Source organism: Carassius gibelio, chromosome B7 (assembly GCF_023724105.1).
Source record: "Carassius gibelio isolate Cgi1373 ecotype wild population from Czech Republic chromosome B7, carGib1.2-hapl.c, whole genome shotgun sequence".
NCBI lineage: Eukaryota > Metazoa > Chordata > Actinopteri > Cypriniformes > Cyprinidae > Carassius > Carassius gibelio.
Genome location: NC_068402.1, coordinates 8,409,067 through 8,433,299, shown reverse-complemented (window position 1 = coordinate 8,433,299; position 24,233 = coordinate 8,409,067). Strand labels below are relative to the sequence as shown.

Here is a 24,233-nt window from a genome sequence, read left to right as displayed (position 1 = left end):
AACTTCAAAAGGCTTTGATTTAATTAAAGCAATGCTCATTCAAATTAAAAAAACAGTGCTGTTGTGCTGTCTAAAGGCTTTCAGTTGTTTCAGTAATTTGCAATCAGTGAATGCTTATGTTAAGGTTTTTATATGTGACCCTGGAGCACAAAACCTTAAGTCTTAAGTCGCTGGGGTATATTTGTAGAAATAGCCAACAATACAAATTTATGGGTCAAAATGATTGATTTTTCTTTTATGCCAAAAATCATTAGAAAATTAAGTAAAGATCATGTTCCATGAAGATATTTTGTAAATATCCTACCATAAATATATCAAAACTTAGTTTTTGATTAGTAGTATACATTGATAAGGACTTCATTTGGTAGACTTTAAAGGCGATTTTCTCAATGTTTAGATTTTTATATCTTGAATAAAACATGCAGTAAACGTGAAGTGACCCTGTTTTGAAGTCAAATATTTGCTTGATGAAGTAAAATAATCATTTTTGAGATTATCTCGTCTTGTTCTGTATGAATATTCAGTATTCATTTAATTTTTGCAGGTCTTTAAACAAGTTCTAAATTTTTTTTAGCATGGTTTCGAGACCAAACTTAAAGTAGTAGTAGATTCAGCCCAGTATCTTCAAACAACATTTGCATGTTGCTTGCAACATTTGCATTGTGCATGATATCATATGACACTAAAAGGACCAGTGGTGTTTGCGTGTGTGTCTCAGGGTAAAGGGACGATGCACTATGGGCTGGTGATTGTGGGTCACTCTCTGGGTGCGGGCACAGCTGCCATCCTGTCCTTCCTCCTCCGGCCGCAGTATCCTTCACTGCACTGCTACTCCTACTCCCCTCCCGGCGGCCTGCTCAGGTCAGTGTGACCTCTCTATTGTTGCTCTGGCATCCGTTTTACACTACATTTATAGAGAAAGCAGAAAACTGATCTCGTCTGAGAGAGAGAGAGAGACATTGTTTAGCCATCACTGAAGCATGATGACATTAGATAAGAGATTAAACTGATGTGTTAAAGGATTAGTTCTTGCAAAAATGAACATTTTGTTATTACTGTTGCAACCTGATGTCATTACAAAACTGTATAATTTTCTTTTTGCCATGAATCTTGAAATTAGAATTTCAGTTTCCACTCAAGGAAAGTGAATGATGATTTATAAGCTCCAAAAAGCATTATAAAACTAGTCTCCTAAAGCCTAAGTTATGATTTATGAACCATAGTTATAAAATCATTTATATGAGGAACAAAGCATTTTTCTGTGATTTGAATTTCTCATCTGCCACATCTCATCATATTTTTTGCAGCATTGTGGTCAGGTCAAACGACAGAGGTGTTTGGTATTAGTGACAACTGCAAGTGTGAATTTGATTTGGACAGCAATACATTACATGAAAATAGAAAGATGTTATTTTAAATTGCATGAATATTTTGCAGTGTTACATTTTTTACCTTTTTTTATTACAAAAGAAGACTTTCAGAAACATTTAACAAATCTTACCAAATGTGTCATTGGTAGTGGTAGTTCATTTGAAAGCTATTTTGGCAGCTTCAGAGTTGCTGAGTTTTTTAATGTTTTTTTAAGTAAAAAAAAAAAAAGAATAGAAAAACACTCAAGAGATTTGTCTCACACTACAGATCTCCTTCTCTCTAATGCAATTGGTTGTGTAAAATATTAGCCCAAAAACATGCATGGATGCACAAATCCACCGCATGCACTAATCTTTTGGAAAGGATATTATTTGAGTTGAGAGTCGCTCAAAACCTTTTCTGAGTTTTTGATTTAATGAGAAAACTCTTACCTGACACACTTGAAACAGTCTTTGCTCATTTTTTTTTTTTTGACATATTCTTTCTAAATATAAAGTCAGCATTAAATCAGCTGTTGAATATAACTCTAAAATCCATCACATCATGGCAGTAGAAAAGTTTTTATGTTGGCATCAAAGAACATGTTTGAACACAAGCTTCTCTGTCTGTTTAATTCATAGTGAGGATGCAATGGAGTACTCCAAAGAGTTCGTCACCTCAGTCGTATTGGGAAAAGATCTGGTCCCCAGGTAAATGAGTGTTCAGCTCTGCTTGCATATATTTATAAGTCAGAGCAGACGGATGTTAATCTTCTTCTTTTGTGTTCATTCAGGATTGGCCTCTCTCAGCTTGAGGGCTTCCGTCGCCACCTACTTGAAGTCCTACAGAAGAGTGAGAAAGCAAAGGTGAGTTACTGTACAGGAAAGGAAAAAAATAAGAACTTTGTACACAGTGTATAAGAAACGATCTACAATCACTCTGGTTTGATTGCAAAATAAGGAAGATCAGGCCCCTGACAAGGAGTGATTTATTTTATTGCCATAATAGCAAATGTGGTATATGTTAACATTGAACTAAATATGATAAAATATTTACAGCATTCTAGAGAGTCCATGCATATGGGTGATGGTGCAGTAGCTTTTATTATCATTTTGTGCCATTAATAACTGCCCTCATTATATCTCTCACATTGTGCTGCGCCCATTTCCTTTTCCCCTGGGCGAATAAAGTAAATGATCAATTGTTATGTTACTAATTATAACCTTTTTTCTTTTTTACATCTCTTTTCTAGTTCATTCAGTGGAACATTAATCTCTTTTCTCAGGGTTGTGGGTTTGGGCCTCACATTTGGGTGCGGTTTAAAATCACACTACCATTCAAAGTTTTAACATTTTCTGAAAATATGCTCACCCTCAGGCCAGGGTTTGTTTCTTCTTTAGAACAGATTTGGAGAAATGTATCATTACTTCACTTGCTCGACATTGGATCCTCTGCAGTGAATGGGTGCCGTCGGAATGAGAGTCTAAACAGCTGATAAAAATATCCACAAGTAATCTACAAGTAACTCCAGTCCATGAATTTACATGTTGTGAAGAGAAAAGCTGCATGGATGTAAAAAGAAAAACTAATTCATCTATACATTTCAAATTTCAAACTGTTGCATCCACTAAAATACAAGTCCTCTATCCATGATATTGCTTTCGCCAGAGAAAAAGTTGTCTCATCTAAATCAGGAGAGAAATATGCTCAGTTTATAGGTAAAAACATGCCAAAACAGTTCTAAAACAAATAAATGGGTGGATTTTTTTTTTTTTACTGGAGGAAGCGTTATTATGGATTATGGACTCATATTTTGTCCAGAAGTGTCATTTTAAAGTATACAGTTTTTACTTCACAAGACATGAATTGATGCACTGGAGTCAAGTGAGTTGCTTGTGGATTATTGTGATGTTTTTATCAACTGTTTGGACTCTCATTCTGACGGCACCCATTCACTGCAAAAGATCCATGTCTCCAAATCTTTTCCCATGAAGAAACAAACTCATCTAAAGGTACATCTTGGATGGCCTGAGGGTGAGTACATTTTCATAAAAAACTACTCCTTTAATTTCTTTCAAAAATTATAAAAAAAATCTTCCTGACCACAAACTTTGAAATCTATGTTAGTGCTTGCTTACATAACTTATAGTAGACCAGCTGTCCGGAAAAGTAGTCACCTACTCAGTATAGCTTATATAAATGACTCACCATACACCACACAGCTTCAGAGAATTAAAAAATGTTCTGTTTCTATCAAATCCAACGCTGTGCTGACGTGCAGCAGAGATGATGCAAAAAATGATGAAAGCGTACACACCTCAGCGTTTCATATCTCAAATATATTTCCTGCCAGCCTCTGATTAGTTTCAGGGAAGTTTGTGAGAAATTCTGCCTCTATGTGATGCATTTCTACTTATTGATGTGCACAATCATGCTGCCTACTTTGGTGGTTAGCTATTCTTAACAGGAAAAGATGCTTAAAAATGCTGCCCACGTAGGCAGCTCACCAGGTTTTGGATCAGAGTCTGTATGGGTCTCTCTGTCTGTTTCCATCAGTGGCGGATCATTGCTGGGGGTACAAAGTGCATCCCTAAATCAGAGCTGCCTCTGGATGACGAAGCTCCTGTATCTCAGGGTGTGACCCCCTCGAACTCTCGCCTGTGGCTTCACCCCAGTGACCTGAGCATCGCTCTGTCAGCCTCCACCCCGCTCTATCCACCGGGACGGGTCATTCATGTGGTGCACAACCACCCGCCTGAGATGTGGTGAGTAGAGAGGACCTAAACTGAATGGATTAATGTAAATGAGAGTCTGCTCTTCAGATACGGGTACACTCCAGTGCCTGGTATTATATTGAAATGTCTGGCACTGAGAAATGCCAGTCTACATATTTAGATTACCTGCCTTTTTAGTAATTTAGCTGTAGAAAGTTGACGTGAATGGAATCATAAATAAAATTAAATCAACTGGGCTAAAATAGTGTTTTTTTATTTTATCTATTTAACTGTGTACAAGTCTCTCATTATCGACCTATCTCATGACCTATTTAAGGTCAGCTAGATTTTCTTTTAAATAAATAAATAAATACTCAGTATTCAGCAAGGATGCAGAATACTGAGTATTTATTTATTTAAAAGAAAATCTTGCTGACCTTAAACTTTTGTAGAAGCAAATATCTACTAGTACATGAGTAAAACCTGTTTGCACAAAAGGTTTTGTTCTTTACAGAGAAATATTTAATTAAACAGAATTAAATACCTAATGTAGAACAGTTCATTTTTGTATCTGTCAAACAATATATCTTTGATGGCATTTGGGGGTCTACAGAAGCGTAGAAGCCTAATGAAATGCAAATGTGTTAATATTTGTTACCATTTTGTTTTCTCAGAAATTACTCTTAGAAGAAATATATGATTATTTCAAATCATGATTTCAATAATGCAAAACAATCAAAGAACGCATGGCCTCTGTGGACTTGCATATTTTTAGAAATAGATTTTTAAAGAGTTTAATTCTATGCTGATAGGAAGAGTTGGACCTTTTTTAATTCCAGTAATCAACTTGGGATGCGTCACATCAGTTTACAAAGTTTTCCTGTAAGTCTAAGATTCCTCTAACCATCTCTCTTCTCTCTCTCTCTCTCTCTCTCTCTCTCTCTCTCTCTCTCTCTCTGTAGCTGTGGTCAGGAAGATCCCACTTACTCCGCTCTGTGGGGGGATAACAAGGCCTTTGATGAGGTCATCATTTCTCCAGCCATGCTGAATGAACACATGCCCCATGTGGTGATGGACGGCCTCAACAAGGTGTGTGTCTGTGCATTTGTGAGCACGCTTTTCTGTCTAACATTTGCCAAATGCAACGTCATTGATTGGGTAGCTAACTAAATGCCATTCTGGGCAAATCTGAGTAACACCGAATCCAGCGTGTATAAATGCAATAATAATATTAACTAAGTAAAATAGTCAACTTTCCCAAATAACCGGAGAATGTATTAAATAACAAAATTAATTATTAATACATTATGAAACACTTCTATTAAAGTTTCTTTGAGTTTAATTAGACTATTTTTGCGATCCTAGCATCGCTGTTGACTTTTATATGATTATAAGTGAGCGTTAAGACAAGGATATTTTGATAATCCCTCTGATTAAACTTTAATAACAAAATGTAATTTCTTTAAAGCAGTTTAGACTGTCCATTTCAGTCAGTTTATTAAAAAATCTAAACGATGATTAATTTGCATCATCATTCAAAAGACAAGTGGACGTTAAATTGTGGTTAAAAATGTTTTTAGAAAAAAAGTGGAAAACGTTGCTAAATACTTTAAACTACATTAGTGCTGGATTTAAATATTTTGATAGATATCTAAAAATGTGCAAAATAGTAAAATCTAGCATTTATACAGTACAGTAAATAGTGTTGATAGCCTACTATTTAATACAATATTAAATTATAAAGTTAAATTATGTGATTTATTTTTATTTATTATTATTTATTATCATTATTTCTTAAGTCTTCAGTCTCACTCGATCCTTCAGAAATCATTCTGTCACTTTTGATCAATTTAATGCATCTTTACCAGATAAAAGCGTTAGTCTAAATTGCCCAGGCCTGTAAAATAACATGTAACATAAGGTAAGTTCCAATGGATTCTGGTGTTCCCAGATCTGCTTTTGTTAATGGAACGGCTTCGGGGTTTGGGGCCAATGAATCAATTGCTTATGAGGCTTTTGGGCTGCAGTGGACTCCAAGTATATGTGTATCAGCATCTTAGCCAAAGTGTGTCCTTTGTGTGTTTTTACTGGACTTAAAGGTCTGTCTTTGTTTTTGTCCCCTGAAACCGCTGTCATCGCTGTCATCCATGAGCATAAAAGCATTTCTGGCATGGCTGTTTCTTCTGCTTATTGCTCATATATAAGGTCAGGGGTTTGTTCCGAGCCCTAATCCTAAATATTAAACTTAGGGTGCGCAACTTGTCCTGCTGCATATATAATGGAATGATAAATCTATTTGCTCTTAAACTGGGCTGTCGTACTGTCTTCTTTTGCTTTCTTCTGAAAGCACGTTCTTAAATGTGTTGGTTTGTCTTCACAGGTGCTGGAAAACCCATATCTAATTTCAAAACTGATTGCTGAACAGGTTGGAAGTCAGAGAACTAGCATCGAAGCGTGTGTTTCTGTCCCTAACGCACCTCCAGATCCCTCTCTAACGCCTCTCTGTTCAGATGAATGTTTTATGGTTCCAGATACTCCCAACGAAACGGTTTCTGTCCAACCACGAGGTTCAGACACTCACGGGAACGGTTTATTGCTTGATAATACTGTCAGTCTTCAAGCAGCTTCCAAGTCAAACTCTCAAAACACTATCACAGAAACTCTCACCCCTGTAATGTGTGTTACTGTAGATGCATCTTCTATTAGTTTAGATATAAAGCCAGGAGACAATTTCTGTGCCGTTCAACAACCATCAACATGTCCCTCTCTGTCTGAATCCCCAACGGTTGCATGCGCTCCCCACTCGAACATTTTATTGGCCTCTACAGAGTTGGACTTGCCAACATTAGAAATGCCCTCATCTGTCCAACACTCAACCATCCCCTTTAACGGCTCTTTATCTTCCCAAATTCCAAATTCCTCCTCGGATGTATCCATTCCTGAGTCCCATCCTCAGTTCCAGAAGCCAACTTCCCAAACTCCATTTCCAAACACATCAGATTCCTCTTCTCCCCCAGAGTTCCTGTTAAAAACCAGCATAAATCCAGACTTTTCAGAGTTGTCCTCAACTGGATTAATGTCTAAAGAAACATTAGCTGAACTCTCAATGGAGAACAGTTCTAGAAAATTGAGTTCCTCGACTGCCCGATCTGAAGAGACCAATTTTAGTGCCACATGTTATATCTCAAGCCTCTGATATACACTAGATCAAAAGTCGGGGGTCAGTAAAATATATATATATGTTTTAAAGATATTAATAATTTTATTCAACAAGGATGCATTCAATTTATCAGAAGTGACAGTAAGATATTTATAAAGTTACAGAAATTATATTTCTAATAAAGCTGTTCTTTTGAGCTTAATATTCATCAAGGAATTCTGAAAACAAAATGCATCAGTTTCCACGTAAATATTAAGCAAGACAACTGTTTTCAACATTGATAATTATAAGAATGTTTTTCTCGAGATGCAAATTAACATTTAAGAATGATTACTGGTGAAAATTGAAAATTGAAAATATATTAAAATAGAAAGCATTAAATTGTAATAACAAATTTCACAAATTTTTACTTTTTTTGATGAAATTTAATGCAACCTTGGTGAACAAAATACTTATTTCAGATACATTAAAAAAATATTTTGTTTGTGTGTGTTACACAATGTACAGTACAGCCAAATGCATGTGCTTTCTTCCTTTGCAGCTAATAATCTCTGTTCCTCGCTGCCAGAAGCACCCATCAGCTCGAGCTTTGGGCATCTGTGGTGGCATTCTCTTCCTTTCTGCAGGTTCCTGGTCCCTCTATCAGTTCTTCTTAACTTCCTGTTTTGGTGTCTGGTTTATGCTTTAGCAGTTTGCAACAAAATTTTCATTGCAGCTTCTCTCCCTCTCCGTGTGCCTTGAGTTAGTCACCTGGTCTGTTACGCTTGGAGCTTTACTCTTGGAGGTGGATTTATGCCTCTGGTTCTTGCGGTGGGCATTAGCGTTTGCTTACACTGCTTGTTGTTGGTGGTAGTTCTGCCTCAGATGGTGCATTTAAAGAAACAGTGAACACTGTGTCATCATTGTTACGACATGTATAACCAGGATAAATATCTCCTTTTGTGATATATAGAGGAATGTAGAATTTGATTTGTACTAATAATTGCATAAAATGTATCTAAATGGACCAAAAATCATGTTTACTCACTAATCGCTTGACCTAACTTGCAAAATTATGCTTAATCCAACAACCATTTTCTTTCTTTCTTTCTTTCTTTTCTCTAACTGCCTGTACAGGCTCAAATTGACTGAAATTTATACAGTTGCTTTTATTTGAAGTAAATGGTTTTGTTCAATTATTTTATTGTTATTTGTAGTATGTAGCTTGTATTATTCTTTTATTAAATTATTGGCATGGTTCATGTACATCATTGTTTTACACAGGTTCTTCCATTGCATTTCATTGCATCCATTAACTTTGATTATTGTCTCTAACTCTAGCCATACTCGTATGTTTACATTCATTCATGAATAAAAATGCATTATCATCTTGTGGCTGTGTAACTGGACTTTTAACTTTGTTGTTCCATTCAACTTTGTTTTTGTTGATTTGTCTGTGATTTTATGTAACTGTGTTTTTGTGTTTGAAACTATCAATACAACTAATGTAAAATAACTAGGTTGGGGATAAAATAGGATATTTGTCTCATGATTGACATCTCCGTTTTACTTGGATGTGAACAAAAATGAAACGTGAAATCTCTGTTTGGTTAAAGAGTGCTTGAAAGAAAATTTTTATTTGAATTGAAATTCCAAAGCATTAAATATTTCTAGAATGATTGCAGATGATATATTTTCACAGTGTTTTATTCAAAGAAAAGTATACGTTAGTAATCTACATTTGGCATTGCAACAAATGAATATGTGATGAAGAATAGCCCTTGTCCCTATTCAAATGTATTCTGGTGCATTTGTTTCATCTTGATATATAATACATAACATTTTTCAAAATTTCAAGTAGGCTGTGAGACCTGCTTATTTTTTTCCATTCATTCATATATTCATGCACATCTTTATTCTCATGTGTAGTTTTTATCGTCTGTCTTGTTTCTTCTCTGTCCTGCAGGTGTTGGAAAACTATAATAAAGGGAAGACCGCTTTACTGTCAGCTGCTAAGATAATGGTTAGTCCCACAGAAGTGGACCTGAATCCAGAAACGGTTTTCCTTGATGCGTCTAATTCACTGCAGCCCACGCCTGCCACACATCACCGCAGAAACAGTAGTGTCCGGTGAGTCACGAAAGCCAATCAGAGTTTGAAACAATCTGACATACCAATCAGAACACACCAATGAGTGATCGATGATGCAGATTTTCTTTAGCTGTTTTTAAGCATATCTTATCATTTGATTTTAACTCTATTGCCTGTCCTTCTCGCTCATGCCGACTGCAGAGGTACAGTGTATGGTACTATACAGTTCCCCCCTCGTCCTCTTTGGTTCAGTAGAAAAGACCAGCCTAGACGTTAGTCACGTTAGTGTTGCCTAACCATAAACTTCCCTTTTTTTCCCCTCTTTCTAATTTTTTCCTTCTCTTCCCTGTTCAATGATTTCTTTTGGATTTTAATATGTTAAATATTTATTTGTTTCTACCCTTACTTTTTTATGACATATTATTTTTCATCTTCTCTCTATTTGTATATATATATATATATATAAATATATGCATATAAAATTATGCATATTGCATAACATTTTTAATAATTTTTATAATATTTTTTGTTTTTCTTCCATTCAACTTTTTATTTCCCCTGCATTTTATGACATTATTTTCCTTTTTGTATGCATTTTTCTTTTTTAATATCCATTTTTCCCCCTGCAAACTATTTTTAATTCCCTAATTTTGTTATTATCATCCTTCTCTTTTCCCGCTCCATGCTCTCTGTCTGTCTGTTCTCGGTTTATTTTCTCCGTATGCTACTCTACTCCTGTGCCCACTTCCTGTCCTGTCCTGTCCTGCTGTAGTTCCTGTGCCCGTTCTGAGATCTCGCTGGACGGTTTCTCGGAGTGTCCACCGCCTCCTGTGCCCGTGGTGCTCACCGGAGCCCGTGAGCGATTGGCCGTGGAGCTGCGGGAACGAAAAGCCCCCTTGGCCATCATGGAAAGTCTATCTGACGCTGAATCCGTTTACAGCTTGGACTCCCGACGATCATCTGCCGCCTTGAGAGGCTCGCCCTGTTTTGGGAGTCTACCTTTCCCTTTGAACGCCACCATCCCAGAAGAGAATCCTTCGCTGAGTTCCCGTACGGAGTTGCTGGCGGCAGACGGCTTGGACCGGGAACTGGGCGAGGCTGGCCCATACTGCCCTACTCCTCCAGAACTGGAAGTACCTTCCAATGTCACCCATCATGTCAACTTCTCTCCGCTCTCGCTCGGACAAACTATCGTAGATCAGCCGGACAGCCCGGACAAGAACTCCCAGCGGTCTTCAGGAACGCCTGTGGCTTGCCAGCCATCAGCTGTTCCTAACAGTGAAGAATCCTGCCCAGTAGCATCCCGGACTGGTTCTATGCCAGAAACGCCCAAGGATAGAGAGTATGAAGAGGGAGAAGTTGAGAGTGTCCGGTCTCAGACTCTTCCACCAGTTCCTCCGCTGCCTAACGGCACTCCCAGTCAGGCGGTCCTAGAGTTTGCCCAGTACCTGGACTCTCTATTTAGGCTGGATGGCAGCAGCTCTCCACCTCTTGAGCTCTCCGATGCAGAATCCGAATCTGGACGGGGATCGTATAGCCAAGCTGAGGGACACCATGGGGAAAACGCAGACAAGGACAGGCAGCTACTGGCTAGAGCCACTCTAGAGCCCAACTTGGTTCCCAAGCCCCCTCGCACGTTTGCCGGCTCGGCTGACCCTTCCTCCGGCATCTCGCTTTCTCCATCCTTCCCGCTCTCATCTTCTGGAGAACTCAACGATTTCTCTCCTCCTGACGGAGTGCTACCCACCAACCATACGTCTGCACTACGAACTTCCGCTGTTAGTCCCAACCCTAAAGAAACTGTGTTGTCCTCTATGGTGTAGTGGCCCATTTTCATCTATTTATTTAAGCCTACGGTTTCCTTTTTCCTTCTGAACCCATCGTAGAAACATGCATGCGTAGCACTGCGGCCAGTCCTTCCAGACTTCTGGACAGTTACGGATTCATCAAGAACAGAAGACCTCATTTTTTTGACTGTTGTAAGACGTGTCTGAATGCATTGCGTCTTGTGCATCACTATTATGAAGGAGGACCATTACACAAGGTGCTGGGGGGCTCCTTCAAACACTAAAGATGTTGCTAGCATATCAAGAAGCTTGCACAAATGACCCTACATTCACACTGAATCTAATGTTACGCTTATGTTTACATTGACACAGAACACCGAGCTTTCACAAATGTTGGCAGTTCCATGTAAGGTAAAGGTTGGGATAGGAAAAAGGGAAGACTAACTAACATAATTGAGTTATGGGGAGGGGGCACACAACAAGCAGTGGGGTACATTTCCTCAGGACCTTGGAGAATGAAGAATCGGACAAAGACGTCTCAGACGAAAGATAGTAAATTGTTCATTTTTGGGGGATTGTGTTTTTTTTTTTTTTTTTTATTGAAGATTGTGTGGAATGTCCTGCTGAGTACTTAGTGGCACTGACGGTTTGTTGGACATCTATGAGTTCTCGTTGTGCATGAGAAAATACTGTATGCTCGTGTTAAAAGTTTCATTTTGCTAACTTTTGTCATTTCGTATTTACATAAACCCACTTGAATTTACGCATGCAAGTTTTCTATCATTTCTTTTTCCACCGATTGCCAAAAAGGTCAACTTCATACAAGTCAAATGTTTGAACTCTGTGAAATTAATGTACAATGATAATTAATGTCATTATTATTTATTTTTAAAAACCACTGCCCATAAATGCAAACGGCATCAGGAAGAGTCGTTGAGTGGTAAGATGTGCACCAGTCACAAAATGCGCCCTTTAAATGGCTCGCTTGAATCTGCGATGTCTTTTACGAAGCACGAGATGCGTGCTTCGCGAAAAATCTCTTTCGGTATGAGTATGGCGTGCAATCAGTAGCAAAATAAGCATAGAGAGATTTCTTCTCATCTGCTTTTTTTAAAAACCATTTCTACTGTTGTTGCTAGAATACAATAAATAGTGGTTTATCTCAATGGCGAAATATTTTAATAACTTAGACTTGCTTTTTATATATCGTTTCAGGATGAAGTGTTTGAGTTTTTGGGTGGTTGTGTGAAAAAGTACAGCAGTTTGTCACCATAAGAGCTTTGCGGTTCTCAAGTATTTATTATTATTATTATTTTTTATGTCAATTGTTTTATAGCACAATTCCCATGCTTTGGTTGCATGTGATAATTGTTAATAAATGGTTATGGATTCTGCATGTGACAAAACCAAACTTTTTTTCAAATATTTTTTTCTGATGTAAATGTAATATAAATGATCAAAGGTTTGCAAAAAAACCCAACTTATTTTCCTGTTCTTTTATTGTTGCTTTATTAAATTACTCTTTTTAAGTTGTGACTAAACATCTTAATAAGCTGTGACAGCTGTACTTTTTCACAAAAAGTTGTGTATAGCATTGCCTTTTCACGTGAGTGTAAATACTGTCTTGTTTTTAGTTGTTGTGTTCAAAATAAATATAAAATCATTGGGACTTATCAATAAAAAGCTCTATCATGTACCATAGTGATGAATTTATCTCAAATGTATAGCTATATTGATATATCTACAGTATTAATTATAAACAGAGAATAATTATGACTATTCAGGAATGAAAATCTGATATGCTGACTTCAGAAAAATACATAATGGTTGAACATTCATTCTTAAAAAAATAAAAATACCCTGCCAGTCTTTCAACTTTCAAGAATGAGAATGTATTTAAATGCACACACTTACACTGCCCTGCCTGTAATAGAATAAATCATATGAATCTCTGATTGACTTTGTTTCTCTTGCCTTTGTTTATTAAGCTGTCTAGGGGTATGCTTGGATGTTTTAATAACTTAAAGTTTACAACATAATGGCAATACAATATTCAATTGATTTTATTATTATTTAAAAAAGAGTAACTCATTTTATGGCTCATTGGCTTAAAGACCTTCACTTCATTAGAGAAAGCTTGACAAATTAAAACAGAATATAAACATTTTCTTCATTATCTGGAATATTTCTACAACATGACAAGAAGAAGAGTGAGTGAATATTTTGTGGGGGGGGGGGTGTATTAACAAGGATTTTAATGTTTTTGACACTTAAAATGTCTGTATTAATGATTTTTGTCTGTCCGACCTCAGAGGTCAAGACCTTCTAGATCCCATCAATTGAATTCCCACAAAATCTTGATTTTGACAATCTATTGATTTAATATTAAATTAATTATAATTAATTTTATTAAGTAGCTCATTTTAAAGATCAAAAACTAGAAATGTCATTTCTATTCATTTTTATTTCAGTTATAGCTTTACAAGTTAAAGTAGACAAAAATATATATAAATGCTGCCTAGGAAAGTAGAAATAAGGGTTTTTATATTTTATTTTGTTTACAGGTTATGTATTATTTAAACTGTAATAACCCTGCAATTAGTGTTTCATTGAAGTTAAGCATTTCCTTTCACTGGCTGTTTTTTTAATAAGAAATATAGTTTTTTTTATAGGGGTTTTAGGGCCTATGTAGCCCAATCATGGAATTGCACCATGTATTATTATTACTATTATAAAGAAAAGAAGAAGTTGAAAAAGTAAATAAAAAAATACTAGTAATACTAGATAATACAGCTTTTTAATTTTTTCACATCTAATGTTATTAGGTAGACTAGGCCTATTGTAAAAAACGAAAAAATTATTTTCAACATATGAGTAGGATTTCGAACTAGGACAGCGGCTTGTGAGGATTTATCTATTTATTTATTACGAACATTATATCAACCAATAAAAGCCGTATAATAAGCCGAAGAAGCAGTATAATATTTTTTATAATAAGAAGAATTTGTTTATCTGTAAACGCACTTTTATGCGAGGATGACCGTACGTAGAGAGTGACGCAGCAGTGACGCGGCGGGTCTGTAATCAGTGTTGCCAAGTCCCTGTTTTGTCCCCGGGGAAATTTTAACACTGTTGCCGTGGATTGTTTTTCACGTCCGAGGGTGGAAGCGACCCCATTAACGTGATATTTTTCCCCTAAACTTAGTATTTTACCTGAGGAACCCCGCCAAAAAAACGTGTATTATATCCACCGGAACGCAATTTTTATCGGGGGATGGGGGAGGCTCCAGTTTTGAGTAGCAATTTGGCGGGTTTTGTTGTGAAAACCTGGCAACCCTGTCTTCTACTAGGGATCCGCTCACTCAGTCAGGAAAGCGCAGGTCAAACATCAACACACACTCACACTTTATCACATTCACAATACAACACTGAGACATGGACTCGGACGAGGGCTACAATTATGAGTTCGATGATGAAGAGGATGAGGAAGAGGAGGAGGAGGAGGAGTGCAGCGAGGACAGCGGGGAAGAGGAGGCCGAGGATGAGGAGCTGCTGGACCCGGCTGTGGCTGGAGGAGAAGCCGAAGATTGCGCTGACACCGGCGGCGGCGGCGGAGGAGGAGGAGGCCTGGGGCCCGGCCAGGAGGAGGAGGACTACCGCTTCGAGGTGCTGACCACCGAGCAGATCCTCCAGCACATGGTGGAGTGCATCAGGGAGGTCAACGAGGTCATACAGGTAGCTAACAAACATATTTACTGTCTTTTTCCTGGGAGTTTGTGGAGGACTGATGCTGTTAGCATTTAGCATTAGCGGCTAACTGACATGAGAGGTCTAATGGTGCGAAGGTAACCATTCGTTTGATTTATTGACTGCTTTTATGTTTTGGCGCCTTGTGTTTTTTTAAGTGAATAAAAAATAACGTTAATTGGGTTATTTTTCCCCCCTTTTTCAGCTAAAATTCTGCTAGCGCGACCCAGTTTACAGATACTGAGTTTTATTTGACAGCTAAGTTATTGTTTATAGTAATCTACACCAAACGTATCGTATGTTTAAAATCTTGTTAAAATTGTGTTATTAATCAGATGAAATTGTGTTTTATGTTAGTTGATAGCTTTTATGGATATTATCTAAACGTATCGTATGCATTTAATCGTGTTTAAATTGTAGCATGAATCAAATGGCAGTGTGCATTATGCTAGTTTATTTTTTGAAGAAGTACTACTACAATGACTGCAGCTAACGTTAAATGACACATTTGTTAAGATTTTGACAGTTTTAAGCTTATAAAACACGCTTGGCACTTTATTTAAAGTAACTGTAAAGATAAGGTACTTATCAATTTGTATAGCTTATGGAAAACCTCCAAGTATTAGCTTTGTGTTGGGAGTTTATTAGATGAACCTCTCAAAATGTGTCTTCATAAAACTATACAATCTATTTTATATCATCCATATGTTGAGCTGTTAAAGGCTTAATGGTGGATTTGTAAAAAGTGTTTATTAGTGAAATTACTCAAATGTATGTTTTGGCACCCACTTTTGAAACTTAAATAGCTTGACAGACAAACAGCTTGGCATTTTGATTTGCAAGCAGTCAAGAGGGTCAAACCTTATTTTGTGTTTCCAGATGATTGACATAACTTTGCAGCTGATCCTGACCAAGCATCAGCCTCTTAGACAGAAAAAGACCATCTGAACTGTCTATTTAGTGGTTTATATGAAATCTGTTATCCTTCAGTAATGAAAGAACGTGTCAAGGCTATAAAGACTAAAGTTAGCATAAAGAGTGAAACTTATTTCTACACCAATTTTTCTGTGTACAAATATAATAACAAGACTGTCTTTGAAATGCTGTACAATGAATGCTGGGATATTTAGAATCAAGGTAAATTTGGGATCATTCTAACCTAGCTCCTCTAACAGTTAGGGGTGCTCCGATCACGATCGGCCGATCGTTATGCGCATCTGATGCGCAAATCCTCTTCATTTTCAGCGTTTTTTGGCGCATCTTCTCAGTTAAAGGGGAGGTGAAATGCTATTTCATGCATACTGAGTTTTTTACACTGTTAAAGAGTTGGATTCCCATGCTAAACATGGACAAAGTTTCAAAAATTAAGTTGTAGGTTTGAAGGAGTATTTCTGTTCCAAAAATACTCCTTCCGGTTTGTCACAGGTTACAGAAAGTTTTTTTCGAGTATGGCTCTGTGTGACGTTAGATGGAGCAGAATTTCCTTATATGGGTCCTAAGGGCACGTTTGCCGGAAGAGCGCGCGCTCAAGTATAGCAGAGCACTGAGAGGCTGTGCACAGACAATCACTGATCAGAGCGAGAGCGTCGCGAAATGTCACAAAAGAAGTGTGTTTTTGGTTGCCAGGGCAAGACAACCCTGCACAGATTACCAAAGAAAAAACAGCATCAAGGGACCAGTGGATGGAGTTTATTTTTACAGAGCATCAACGGAGTTTGATCGGAGCAAGTGTTTGTGTTTGTTCCCTGCATTTCTAAAATGCTTGTTTTACAAACAAAGCCCAGTTTGACGACGGATTTGCGTATCGTTTATTTCTTAAGGATGATGCAATCCCAACGAAAAAGGGTCACGATTGTGTGTTGGAACCGCAGGCTATGAATAAAACTGCTTAAAATATCTCTGCCTCCTTGTTAGTGCGTTCGCCTCCCATCGGAGACCCGGGTTCGAGCCCCGCTCGGAGCGAGTCGTTGCTGCTGCTGCTCTCGTTCAGTTTCAGCCTTCACAGCTGTCACAGCTTCCACATGCTCTCAACTCAAAAGCCTACTGGCGCTCGTGATTCTTTAGCTCCGCCCACACGTCACGCCTCCAGGCGCTCGTGTTTTTCTGGGAAAAATGGGTACAGACCATCTTTCTCTTATGAATATAATAAAACTAAATACTTTTTGGAGTTATGAAGGATGCAGTACTACTCTATAGGTACTCAACATTAACAGGATATTGAGTGAAAATGAGCATTTCACCCCCCCCCCCCCCCCTACTAACAGTGATCTTATTTGTTAAAAGAAGAAAAAAAATCTCTTCCACTAGTTTTTCCTCAAAAGCACTAACTAAGTCTGGTACCTTATTAACACAACATAAAAACTTTATAAAAGTCCAGAAAGTTGCTCAAAGTAACCAAAGACTTAAGATATGGTGCACTCAAATTAAGAATGGGAGGAGGTGCAAAATGCAATATGGCATAAGTCCTCCTGTCTCATGAAATGAATTAAAGAGCCAAGCAGTTTTTAATGTTTCAGGATTTCCCGATTCATGCAGATAAGACTTGGATGCCCAGAATAACTGCCAGAGGCATCGCAAATATGGCTGCAGGGTAAACAGTATTGTGTCTTTTTTAGAACCCAGCTACGATAACCAGAATCCTCCTCAGTCACTTCAACTGGGACAAAGAGAAGCTTATGGAGAGGCAAGTTATTTTACTTCATTTATTTTACTATATTTGTATATGTTGTCATAAAAATTTATCATATCTTGGTTAAAGGACATTTATGACTGGTCTGCTTGCTGTTTGAAAGAGCTACATTTACATGGTGTTGCAGGTACTTTGATGGAAATCTCGACAAGTTGTTTTCAGAGTGCCACGTCATAAACCCCAGTAAAAAGCCCAAAATGCGACCAATGAGCACACGCTCCTCCAGTCAGGATATGCCCTGCCAGATCTGCTATCTCAACTATTCAAACTCGGTCAGTGTCAGTTTTGGTCACTTGTTCACTACCGCTCCTAAATCTTCACCAGTTCCTTAGGAAGGCCTGTGATAATAAAACTGAAGTCCATTGAAGTGACTCAGTTTGCACAACTCTGTGACTTATTCGGCAGGAATGTGTGTTTCCTTTCCTAGTATTTCACAGGCCTTGAATGTGGGCACAAGTTCTGCATGCAGTGCTGGGGCGACTACTTAACCACCAAAATCATCGAGGAAGGGATGGGACAGGTGGGCTTCTGTTCAGCTCATTGCTATCTGATGTTACAATCTGATACCCCACTTAATTTTGTTTTTTATTTTTGCTTTTGTTCTTCCAGACTATCTCGTGTCCTGCTCACAATTGTGATATTTTGGTTGATGATAACACTGTAATGTAAGTGCTTTGGGTAATTTAGCTTGTTTATTTTAAGATTTTGTTCTATATACATTTTTTTAAAAGATGTTTTATGGGTTATTTTGTAGGCGCCTGATCACAGATTCTAAAGTGAAGTTGAAGTATCAGCATTTAATCACAAATAGTTTTGTAGAGGTAAGAAGTTTTTATTGCATAAACTGTGTCTAAAATGCTATTGACTTGCTTGCAACTCCATGAATTAGCTTGGATAGAGATTCAAATCATTTAGCATTTGAGAATTTTAATTTAGAAAGAATAAATACATTTTTTAATCTATACATTTAGTAATAAACTAAAGGAATAGTTCACCCAAAAATGAAACTTTGCTGAAGTTTGACACCCTCAGCTCAGGTCATGCAAGATGTAGATGAGTTGCTCTGTTGGAACAGATTTGGAGAGATTTAGCATTGCATCACTGATAAAGCTGATAAAATATCACAATAATCCACAATGACTCCAGTCCATCAATTAACTAACCTCTTGTGACATGAAAAACTGCATCTTTGTAATAAATCAAATCATTGCATTCAAGCTAACAATTTTCTCCTAACGTTTTTTACAAGGCTTTTTAACACACTCAGAAAATTTAAAGAAAGTGTAATAAATGTATTAACCATTCTGGTGGTAAATCTAGAAATCATATATGGTTGCTTTTGTGGTTAAGCTTTAGAATGGCATGAATACCGGTGTGTATATATGTAATACTGTCTGTCTCTCTGCTCCTCTGCAGTGTAACAGACTGTTGAGATGGTGTCCAGCTCCTGACTGCCACCATGTGATCAAAGTTCAGTATCCTGATGCCAAACCAGTTCGCTGCAAATGCGGGAGACAGTTCTGGTAAGAGTCTGATGCAGAATGCAGTGCAGCGCTTCAGTGGATCAGCAACATCCTTTAGCTTTGTGTGTTAACACTGCAACAATGATGTTAGTATAAGCAGTTTGTTCTGCTGTGCACCCTTTCCTGTCATTATTTACTCCACATCAGCTGTGTGCTGTTATTTTTAATATGCACCAAACAATAACAGCATATGGCTTTGGAACGACACGAGGTGGAGTAAGTAATGACAGTATTTTTGTTTTTAGGTGAATGACATTTCATCTATTTTTTTGTTTTTCTTAATAAATAGTTTCAATTGTGGAGAGAACTGGCATGACCCTGTTAAATGCAAGGTATGTTAGCATCTAATCATTGTCGCGTTAGCATTAGGCACTCATTTTTAGGTTCGATTATTTCCATTGTTGAAATTGATATTAGATTTGTCCTGAGAGGTGTTCCTTATCTTTAATCATATTTCTTCTCTTCAAGTGGTTGAGGAAGTGGATAAAGAAGTGTGATGATGACAGTGAAACATCCAACTGGATTGCAGCAAATACCAAGGTACTGAGATGTACATAAACACTGATAAAATTGATATCATTTATTGTGACAAAGGGAAAGTTGTTCTATTTAAAGCCCAAAGTGTCTTCAGAAAAAAAAAAAACATTGTTTAACCTTGTTAAACAGGTCTGGCCATTTGTTTAACAAATTTATTTACATTTATTTGACAGGCAGAACAGATACATGCTGGACAAAAGAGTGAAAATCTAGAAAGTGTACTTTAGTCAATCAATATTATATCTTTATTTATATAAATCAAATTTGAATCAGTAGCATGCAATAGATTGTTATGTGAACATGTCAGTAAACCCAGGACATCCCTTTAATTCATGTGGGTATTCCTGTTTTTCTTAGGAATGTCCCAAATGTCATGTGACCATTGAAAAAGACGGCGGCTGTAATCACATGGTGTGTCGAAACCAGAGTTGTAAAGCAGAGTTCTGCTGGGTTTGTCTCGGCCCTTGGGAACCTCACGGCTCTGCTTGGTGAGTCTGCTTCCCCTCTTAATAAATAAATGCTTATATTTTTATATGCATGTCATGTGGAGTAACATGTACATATCACTCTGATTACAGGTACAACTGCAATCGCTACAATGAAGATGATGCAAAGGCAGCCAGAGATGCTCAAGAGGTACTTTAGGCATTATTCGACCCAACATTTCATCCTTTATCTATCCAAGGAGACTCAGCTTAGCTCTTGCAGGAAAGCATGACTTCTCCCTTTTCAGAGCAAATCACGGCCTGTAACTGTTGTTCTCTTTGGAATGAATCCATGTCACAGCGATCTCGTGCAGCCCTGCAGCGCTACCTCTTCTACTGCAACCGCTACATGAACCACATGCAGAGTCTGCGCTTCGAACACAAGTTGTATGCACAGGTGAAGCAGAAGATGGAGGAGATGCAGCAGCACAACATGTCGTGGATCGAGGTGCAGTTCCTGAAGAAGGCCGTGGATGTGCTGTGCCAGTGTCGCTCCACGCTCATGTTCACTTACGTCTTCGCCTTCTACCTCAAAAAGAACAACCAGTCCATCATTTTCGAGGTGAGAGGGAAATCAAGTTTTTTAATTGCATGTGGTTGACTGTTTTATAGCTGCAAAAATAATGACTGTTTTTGGATAGGTTTCCAATATGCTCCACCTGTCTGCTGTTGGTGGGAATAACATTCAAACTTAATGTTTCTTATAGCGTTACATTGTTTACTCTTGTCAGAGAAATCAACACAATCTTACTGCTGTTGTTGATTTTCCAGAACAATCAGGCTGATTTGGAGAACGCTACAGAGGTGCTCTCGGGTTATCTAGAGCGAGATATCTCCCAGGATTCTTTGCAAGATATTAAACAGAAAGTTCAGGATAAGTATAGGTGAGAAATTTAAACAAAAATCCCGATATTTGTGTGTCTTGTTGTTGTTTTTTCTTCAAAATGCACACAATTTGCATTGTTATTTTAATTGGCTTTTATTTGTAGTTTTTAGTTTTAATAATTTTTTTTGTGCTTTTGTCCTTTTATAAAATATCTGTTTAGCTTGAATTGATTTATATTTCAGTATGACGTTTAGTAATTGCACTTTCAATTTTCTAAATTCCATCTCGTATTCACATTTTACTTCAGCTTTAATTCAATTTACGGAAACGTAATAATACATTTAGTGACTGACACATTGGATGAATTCTGAAAACAGTTGCAAATTTTATTTTAAATTAGGATTTAAATTACCTATAATTTCTAATAAACCTGTAGTTATTTTTTATACATATTTATATATTTATTTATATTTGTATTTTATATATGTATTTATAAAAATAATAATAATACATTGACAGCTGTGTAGAAAAACCTAATTATGAATGTCATGATTCTTAATAAATAACGCAATGACTCCAAAAGAACATTTTTGATTTTATATAATACACATCTGTATGTGTTCAATTAAATTTGCAGCCACATGAATTTTTAATGCATCTTGTCTTCATTGAAAATGCATTGACAGTTAAGTGAAATGCATCGTACTGGCTTTGAAAATATGTAAGTAATAAGTAAGATTGAACCTGGATCTTTTCATGTGCATGCTGCTTTTTCTTCTTGTCAGAGTTGGTTATCCAATTACAAACCTATTTTATCTCTCTATTCTCCAGTGAAAATGCCCTTACAGAAAGCTATCTATCTTAGTTTAACTCGACATTCATTGTTGAACGGTTCCTGTGAGAAATGTGTTCAACACTGCTCACATTTCAGGACTTTCCCCTGCGTTTCTCCTCCCGTGTAGATACTGTGAGAGCCGGCGACGAGTGCTGCTGCAGCACGTTCACGAGGGCTATGAGAAAGACTTGTGGGAGTACATTGAAGACTGAGCAGAACTGCTGCGTCACCAGCTTCGGAGGGTGGTCTCCAGTCGGCCATCACCACAACCCCTCTCCATGTTGCATCCTTTTTACATGGCATCTGGATTTTTGCTGTTATTTAGAGTTTAATTTCATTTTACTGAAATAAAAAGAGAGTATTCAAATACAACTCCTACGTCAGTATTGCAGTCTGTAAGTGTTGATCGTCGAAACTGCTCAGAAATGTATTCCATTCTCCGAGCTTTCTGTGGAGATTCTTCAGTAGTCTGTTTTTATTTGATTTTGATTGTTTTTTGTGCTTTTTGTCTGAAGTTGTTTTTATAGTTGGAGTAGAGATTGGCTTGTGTTAAGCATAGCTCTACAGGTCCGAGCCATGCGGAGTGTGTTGTGTTTTGGGAATGCTTGGTTGGGTGGCTTTATGCAGAAGTGTGTATTTCCAGCTGTAAATGGCACACATGCATGGAACATGGAGGGGGAAGCATCTTTTTTTGGAAAAATATTTATGTACAGATATTCAAGAATGTGTTTAAACAACATGAGAAGAGGCCACGTGACATTTTTGCCTCTTTTTTTAACTTTTTTTTTGCTGGAGGTTAACAACCTTTTCAGAACGTTGCACACCTGAATCAAAGGAAGGGTAAAAGTAGCCTTAATTACATGCAAATATACAAAGGATAAAAAGTAGAATTACACGAATCTCACACTGAAATATCTGGGTCATTTTTCACCCCAAAATTAAAAGGAAGAAAATAACGTATATTTTGCATAAAGAAAATTAAGCTTATTTTTTTGAACCAGTTTACATCATTTAATTAAATCCATTGAAATTTTAACAAAATTCTCATTACCAAAATGCAAAACAACTTAATTTGGGTATTATAGTAAACAATTTAGTCCCTTTTTCTATTACAAATTCCACACCATAAAAAATTATTCAGTGTTCTCCTAAAATATTTTCTATATTCAAATCAAATTGATTTGTGTTTGAGGTGAAATATGACCTGGAAATGTTCTTTACGTGAGATTCAACCAACTGCTCTCTTTGTTAAATGCAATTCCGGATGTGGACATTTTAGGTGTTTGGTTTGAGCTAAGATCGACTGGAACATCCACTCACTCGCTTGTTTTTATGAACCATCTCGTTTTAGTTGATGTTTGGCTAGACGTTTATCTCTTTTCGACAGCTGTTATAGCGAACACACTACCAGATGTTCCATGAGAGCAAACCTGAGTGACATTCACTCACTGACAACTAAAGTCTCAAATGCTTTGACCTGTTTCTTGTTTTCCTTGTTACATGTATGCACCTTTTGTAGTGTGAGAGAAGGCAGATGATATATTGAAAGCACTGTGTTGTATTTCTTTACGTAACTGCTAAGTGGTTACGAGGCTCACTGGTACTGACTGTCGAGCACTATGTAGAGTAGATCGAACCGAAACACTGCATAGTCAAGCCTGGCTGTGAGGAACAAAAACTTGGCCTTTCTGTGAAACTAATAGGGCAAAAATGAACGCTGTGTTTACACTAATATCAGAAATGGCAAGAGAGATCGAGCTCAGTACAGTATGTGAACAGTTGTTGTTTTTATATATATAATTTTTCTCAGTTTTCCATTTCTGTATGTAATTTCCTAACCCAATGCATGGTAATCATTCTCAGTGCATCAAGCACCTTTGCGTCTGAACTGGGTTTGTAGGATAGCTTACAGAAGCTAATTCTAATGTCCCATTTTTTGGCCTCCGTGAAGATTGTGTTCATGTTTTATGAATCCCTTATTGGAAAAGAAAACACAAGTGAGGAACGGCAGTGTTGCCTGTGCTGGCAGATGAGATTTTTCTTTCTTCACCAAAGTGTGAATATATGAATTAAAAGTGAACAGTCTCTGATTTAGAGAAATGTTCACCTACGATGGCTTTCCTGTGTTATAACCATTCTTATAAAAAAATGTCCTATTTAAATAAATCTCATTAAAAAGCATTTGTGTTTCGTTTGATGCTATCTGGAATTTTTCTCTGTCTATCAGTCTAGTCAAACTTATTTGCATATGTACTGCTCATTATATTAATTTCATTCATTTGTTCATCTTTAATTGATATAATAGCAATATATTAATGTTTATAAATATTATAAATAATAATTATCTTATTTCTATAATATAAAAGGAAAGGTTCACTGTGATTACAAGCATATAATGTATTTGCAATCATTTGTAAATGATGCTGATTAAATATTAAAATATTATTTCTAATATATAGAGTTAACTTGAGGATAGCAATAATTATTATTTATTATTATTGAATTATTTT

At 37.0% G+C, this 24,233-nt stretch overlaps 2 protein-coding genes across 3 annotated transcripts in view; both read left to right on the top strand.

Annotated features, from left to right (window-relative positions):
• Window positions 1–13,036, top strand: part of LOC127961519 (diacylglycerol lipase-alpha) — a 40,863-nt gene extending 27,827 nt beyond the window's left edge. The window contains exons 14-20 of one of the 2 annotated variants that reach the window (XM_052560681.1): window positions 719–861; window positions 1,992–2,060; window positions 2,144–2,216; window positions 3,907–4,115; window positions 5,027–5,153; window positions 9,170–9,333; window positions 10,067–13,036. In XM_052560681.1, coding sequence (XP_052416641.1) covers window positions 719–861; window positions 1,992–2,060; window positions 2,144–2,216; window positions 3,907–4,115; window positions 5,027–5,153; window positions 9,170–9,333; window positions 10,067–11,117 — 1,836 coding nt within the window. In that variant the 3' untranslated portion in view covers window positions 11,118–13,036. Of the gene's footprint in view, window positions 1–718; window positions 862–1,991; window positions 2,061–2,143; window positions 2,217–3,906; window positions 4,116–5,026; window positions 5,154–6,444; window positions 8,597–9,169; window positions 9,334–10,066 lie in introns of those variants that run through there. The other variant, XM_052560682.1, reaches the window with a different exon arrangement.
• A 1,375-nt stretch (window positions 13,037–14,411) lies between these two features.
• On the top strand, window positions 14,412–23,904 carry LOC127961518 (E3 ubiquitin-protein ligase arih1l-like). The gene is made up of 14 exons (XM_052560680.1): window positions 14,412–14,816; window positions 17,444–17,511; window positions 17,645–17,789; window positions 17,945–18,037; window positions 18,127–18,182; window positions 18,272–18,338; window positions 18,934–19,040; window positions 19,330–19,372; window positions 19,509–19,580; window positions 19,935–20,065; window positions 20,156–20,213; window positions 20,364–20,624; window positions 20,834–20,946; window positions 21,851–23,904. Exons 1-14 carry the CDS (start codon window positions 14,517–14,519, stop codon window positions 21,933–21,935), a joined length of 1,599 nt encoding a protein of 532 aa, XP_052416640.1. The 5' UTR covers window positions 14,412–14,516; the 3' UTR covers window positions 21,936–23,904.
• Window positions 23,905–24,233: the final 329 nt, after the last annotated feature.